Source organism: Solanum tuberosum, unplaced genomic scaffold (genome assembly GCF_000226075.1).
Source record: "Solanum tuberosum cultivar DM 1-3 516 R44 unplaced genomic scaffold, SolTub_3.0 scf00236, whole genome shotgun sequence".
In the NCBI taxonomy this organism is placed as follows: Eukaryota; Viridiplantae; Streptophyta; class Magnoliopsida; order Solanales; family Solanaceae; genus Solanum; species Solanum tuberosum.
In genome coordinates, this window is record NW_006239160.1 from 1,029,680 (window position 1) to 1,035,333 (window position 5,654).

The 5,654-nt window shown below is 31.5% G+C and overlaps 1 protein-coding gene across 1 annotated transcript; it reads left to right on the top strand.

Moving 5' to 3' along the window:
• Nucleotides 1–3,110: 3,110 nt before the first annotated feature.
• Nucleotides 3,111–5,311, top strand: LOC102594696 (zinc finger protein CONSTANS-LIKE 12-like). The gene is made up of 4 exons (XM_006356866.1): nt 3,111–3,686; nt 3,882–4,100; nt 4,345–4,691; nt 5,185–5,311. Exons 1-4 carry the CDS (start codon nt 3,111–3,113, stop codon nt 5,309–5,311), a joined length of 1,269 nt encoding a protein of 422 aa, XP_006356928.1.
• The last annotated feature ends 343 nt before the right edge of the window (nt 5,312–5,654 follow it).

A 5,654-nucleotide genomic window follows, 5' to 3' on the forward strand; every position in this document is an offset into this window, starting at 1 on the left:
CCAAAAAAAAATTTAATTTTTAAAAAAAAATATATTTTCAACTTCAAAATTTTATTTTTTCACCCCAATCCTCGACCCCCCCTAAAAAATTAAGTTTGTTTTTAAAAAATATTTCAACTTCAAAATTCCCAAAAAAAAATTAAGTTTGTTTTTAAAAAATATTTCAACTTCAAAATTCCCAAAAAAAAATTAAGTTTGTTTTTAAAAACTATTTTCAATTTCAAAAATTATTTTCTACTCTAGTAAAAATAAAAGATATTTCTCAAAAATATTTTTCATTCATAAATCAAACACTAAAAATCTTTTTCGGAAAATATTTTTTACTCACCAACCAAACATGAGAAAATAAGTCAAAAATCAACTTGTTTTCCAGGAAAATATTTTCCATGGAAAACATTTTCCTTCATACCAAACACACCCTAAGAGGCAAAGATAAAACGAAGAAACAAAAGCAAGAAGCACCGCATTAACACTTGGAAGAAACAAAATACCAAGTAGAATACAAATAAATTATGCATTTATTGTTACTATTTATTAAATTTTTCTTAAAAGTTTGTTGCTAATCTCTTTGTGAAATTTTATTATTGATGTAATTATAATTAAAAATAGTAGACAACAAAATTTACAATTACTTTTTATTTCTCAATTTATCTAATTCACTTTAATTTGAATTAACTATGTTTTAATATTGGCTTTGTAAGATCATCTTCAATTCTTTGAGATGTTTTACTAAACATTTCAAGCTTAAACTAATTAAATTAACAAATAATTAAATTTTAAAAAATATTGCCTTAACTTTGGATGTCTTCTAAAGGTAATAATCACTATAATATTGATTTTTCTAATTAAAAGTATTACGAAATATTATATAAGTAAAAAAAAAAATGATACTCTAATAGGCATATTCAATAAAGTGAAATCTTAATTTTATTTGAAAACACTTTTAGAATAATTTTGATAGTTTATGTAACAATTGATTCTATTGAAAAAGTTTTCAAAATTATAATCAATAAAAAGAGATTTAAACATTTGTAGTGTTGTATAACGTACATATATTTATTCTTTTCTAACAAATATTGCAAGAAATGTTATATTGTTAATTGAAAAAGAAGAAATAATTATTAAATTATAACCCATTACAAAAAAAAATTGGCATTTATGAGAATAAAATATAAAAAAAAAATTCAAAAAAATATAACTCCATTTTCTAAATGAACAGGCTTTAAGTCACACATTTTAAAAAATTCAAATAAATATAAGGGTAGTATTTAAAACAAATTTTATCTCCCATTACTTTTACTTTTTCACTATTCTAAATATAGATTTTCACTTTTACTTGATCACGATTTCAAAGTCGGATCTCAAGTCGGGAGTCGAGAGTTGGGGTTGGGCCTCGATAGAATGTCAGGGTCAAGTTCTTCTTTTAAAGTCGGGTCCCGCATCGAGTGTCAGGGTCAGGTCCTGGTTCAAAAGCCCGGTCACAGTTTGGATCTCAGGTCCCGGGTTTGGGTGTCGGGTTGGATCCCATGTCGGGTGTTGGGGTTGTGTCCCGGCTCAGGTGTCAAGGTCGGGGTGAGAGTCGAGTCCCTATTCGAATATGAGTCCAAGAGTCGGCGTTAACTCCAATGTCGGGTCGGATTCCGAATAGTTCATCCAGGTTCTGTCTCGGTTCAAGTGTCAGGGTTGGATTTTGAATCGATTATCGGGGTTAATTTTTCGGGTCAAATATTATTTTCCTGAAAATATTTTCTACTCTCTAGCCAAAAAAAAATATTTTTTCTGAAAAATGGTTTTTATTCCAACCAAATATTTTTTTTAAATCCACTCATCACCCAAATATGAGATAAGTTAGAAAGCAACTTGTTTTTCAAGAAAATATTTTCTAGAAAAAGATTTTATTTGTATCATACTTTTATCATCACTCTTTTCATTTATAAAAAAGAGAGCACATTTTTCTTTAACTAAAGAGAGAGTTAGTAAATGATTAAATAAATTTAATATGGATATAATACATAATTTTTTAAGGGGCGGGCAAATCAAAAATATTAAATTAACACAGGAATGAGTACTATGTAAAGTGAGCATTACTAATAACTTTTGAGTTCTTTAATAACTGACTAATTGAGCAGTTATTTTGGGATATTTGTTTTGGGGTAAAACAACACTTAAAAATGGAACAGAGAAAGTAACATTTTTAATGCAGATCTTATCCATCCTAGAAATACGATTGTTCGGTAGAGCGTATTAAAAAGAAAAGTCATGTATTAACTTTTTGCATTACTTATATCTAATTTGGTACACTTTTTCAATCAATGTTTGCACTTTATTTGATACTAACATATGTATAACTAATACTGGAAAATTCATGGTATTAAAAATGCAAGAGGTTTATGCATAAATTATCATAATTAAATACACAATCTTATTCTCAAAACATTTTCAACATCCTTTGATCATATTAGAATATTCGTAAATAAATAATCTTTTTTAAAATTATACAATGTACGTTATTTTTAATACGTCAAGTCAAACAATACATAAGAAATAATCTTTGAATTACATTATTAATATATAATATTCTTATACACGCTAACAAACGCGTATTGTTATTTCATCTTTTCTCGAATCTCCCATAACGAAAAAAAATATGATCTATAGATTGTATTTTTTTAATTTAGTTTTTTAGCATGAATTGAGTTTGTAGAGAGCGAGTCCCAAGGGCTTCAATCAAAATCCGTTAGACAAGAAATATAATTCCACGTGCAGACATACTTCTATAAATACAATATAATTTTCACTCAAAAACTTCTCTAAAGGTGGCACAAGTCCAATCATTAATCAACAAAAAACAATACTTTTACATTGTAGATTCTTTTCCCCTTTCCATTTTTCATATTTAGTTCATCATTTCATATATTGTGACACTTGAGTTGTTGATCCATTTTTCATATTTAGTTCATCATTTCATACATTGTGACACTTGGAGTTGTTGATTCTCACAAAATCTTTAAGATCAAATTCCAATACCAAGTATGAGAATTTGATCATCAATCTTTTTATTTTCTGTCGTTTAAACATTAGGTCAATATTGGAAGAAAAAAAAAAGTTAAATGGATCCTGTATGTGATTTGTGTAGTGAAGCGAGGGCAGTGGTGTATTGTAAATCAGATTCAGCGAGGCTTTGCTTGCAATGTGATGACTATGTGCACTCACCAAATCTTATATCACGAAGACATTCTCGTTCTTTCATATGTGACAAATGCAATTCACAACCATCAGTTGTGAGATGCATGGATGAGGCAATAAGCTTATGTGAACGCTGTGATTGGGATGGAAATGGCTGCATCGGGACAGGGCATCGACTCAAGAAGTTGAATCCTTACACTGGATGTCCCTCTCCTGATGAGTTTACAAAGATGTTGTCACAAGTTCTTGAAATGCCTATTGGTACTGACACTAATTTTGGAAGCTTTGGTAATTCTTTTTGTAGCTCGTTGAGTATTAATGAGAATAATAGCAGTTTGGAGACTAAAGTGAATGAAGGTTCATTTGTTCCTAGTAAGCTAAATGAGTTAGCTTCTAATTATAAGTTTGAAGCAGCGTGGGCAATTCCTCTCGAACCAAATTACCTGACTTCCTATCACCCAGATCTGACACCCTTCTCAGAGGGATCTGCCCTTTCTAAGGTTATATTACTCTTAGATTTTCTACTATTTCCTTTTTTGTTTGTTTGCATTGTTTTGATATCCGTCACATGTGTGAACTGTTCTAAGAAATGACGTCATAATTTAGAGGTGAATTCAGGATTTAGACTCAGTGAGTCTTGGTGTTGAATATGTTGTATGCACTAATAGTACTTTGTTTGTTTACTTCAAATGCAGAAAGATTGTCCGATTAAGGATCTTGGATTACAGGAAGGTGATGTTCTCTCAAAAGGTGTTGATTTTGATGACGTGACATTGGATTTCAACTGTGGTTATGAGATTTTGCCCAATTCACTACCGACTGGATTCTCTGATGAAAACAAGGAATTAGATTGCCTAGTCATGGAGAAAAATTCATCTGTCACAGGATCTAATAATGTGGAAACATCTCACGAGGTTTGTGTTACTGCTTTCTTAATTTACTCTCTTACGTTCCCCATAAATCGAGTTTTAAAGACAGTCTACCAAATGCAGAGGAACCAGATTCTACTGTTGACACAACTAAGGCAACTTGTTAATAGCTTTTTGTTTTGGTGGCTTGTTTTAATTTGTAAATATCTGTTACTTACTATACATGTGCCTTTTTGTGTTTGTTTTTTTTTGGAGTAGCTTTAGTTATTCCATTTGTACTTTTTGTTAGGCAACATCTTCAGTGCAGCAAGAGTATATGGGGTTGCAGTCCTCACAAATGTCTGCAGCTGCGAGTTCAACGAATCTATTGCAGACAATGAGTGCCAATGCTAATTGCATGCTTATGAATTCCAATTGCAACGGAAGCATTGGCGCCTTACCCTTTCTACCTGCACCAATTCATCCAAGCATGTCATTATCACTCTCCAACATCACTGGAGAAAGTTGTGCAGAACAAGATTGTGGATTGTCACCGGGGTTTCTGAATGAAGCACCATGGGATTTGAGTTTGGAAAATTGTCCACAGAAAAGGCATGAAGCCAAGATGAGATATAACGAGAAAAAGAAAACAAGAACGTAAGTTGATCCATAGTCATCCTACATTTGATCTGTCATAGCTTGTTTATTGTTGCTGTTATATTCATTCCATTGTCTCATTAAAATTTGTTACCGTGAGTTAAAGTCCTACATTGGTTGGGGAATGAACCGGTGATTTTCTTATATGGACTTGAACAATTCTCCCTCACGAGTGTTGAATTAGAAACAGGTGTCATATCTCTACAGTATTGCAACATTGTTCTGAGAAGTATCTATGTTCAAATAGGGAAACTTTGATCTTTTGCAACTCTTGCATTTAGAGTCCCTATTAATGTCATTTATTTTTCTTCATTTTCACCTTGAGTAAACTTTTCATAGATTCTCTTTATTCCCTAGGTACAATTTTACCAAAAATTTCTATACCAATTTGCTAGTACCATTTATCTAATCTAACATTTTCAGTACGTAGATTCGTTAAGTGATTAAATAGCAACCTTTTCCCTTTATTGATATTATGCTTTGTGACATGAAGGTTTGGTAAGCAAATAAGATATGCTTCACGTAAGGCTAGGGCAGATACCAGAAGACGAGTTAAAGGTAGATTTGTTAAGGCTGGTGAAGCTTATGATTATGATCCATCTGAAACAAGAGATTTCTGAGATAAGACGGATGATTTTGGTCTCCCTTCTACTTTGTCAACACTTACCAATGTATTAAGGTACCTTACAACAACACGTGTCAAAATAATCAAATAACTTATGATGTTGTTTCTACATCTCTATTTGGCTTAGCTATGATGACAATTAGGCTCAATGAGTTGAACTAACTTTCTGATTAACCTGTAAACTGCTAAGGTAGGAGGCCTGAGAAGACCTTGTAGTTGCTTGGAAGTCATATCTAACTATATTCAACATAATGGAAAACGTGGACGACTAAATCAAAACATGCTCAAGACCTGAAACACTTTTTTTTTTGCTCGACTCTAATTATCATCCCAGGGAC

What these genes read in the sequence shown, in the direction of transcription:
- LOC102594696 (XM_006356866.1), top strand. Translation starts at nt 3,111, where the DNA reads ATGGATCCTGTATGTGATTTGTGTAGTGAAGCGAGGGCAGTGGTGTAT. An exon ending in AGGGATCTGCCCTTTCTAAG is followed by an intron (nt 3,687 to 3,881) that starts GTTATATTACTC and finishes CTTCAAATGCAG; the next exon opens with AAAGATTGTCCGATTAAGGA. An exon ending in ATGTGGAAACATCTCACGAG is followed by an intron (nt 4,101 to 4,344) that starts GTTTGTGTTACT and finishes ACTTTTTGTTAG; the next exon opens with GCAACATCTTCAGTGCAGCA.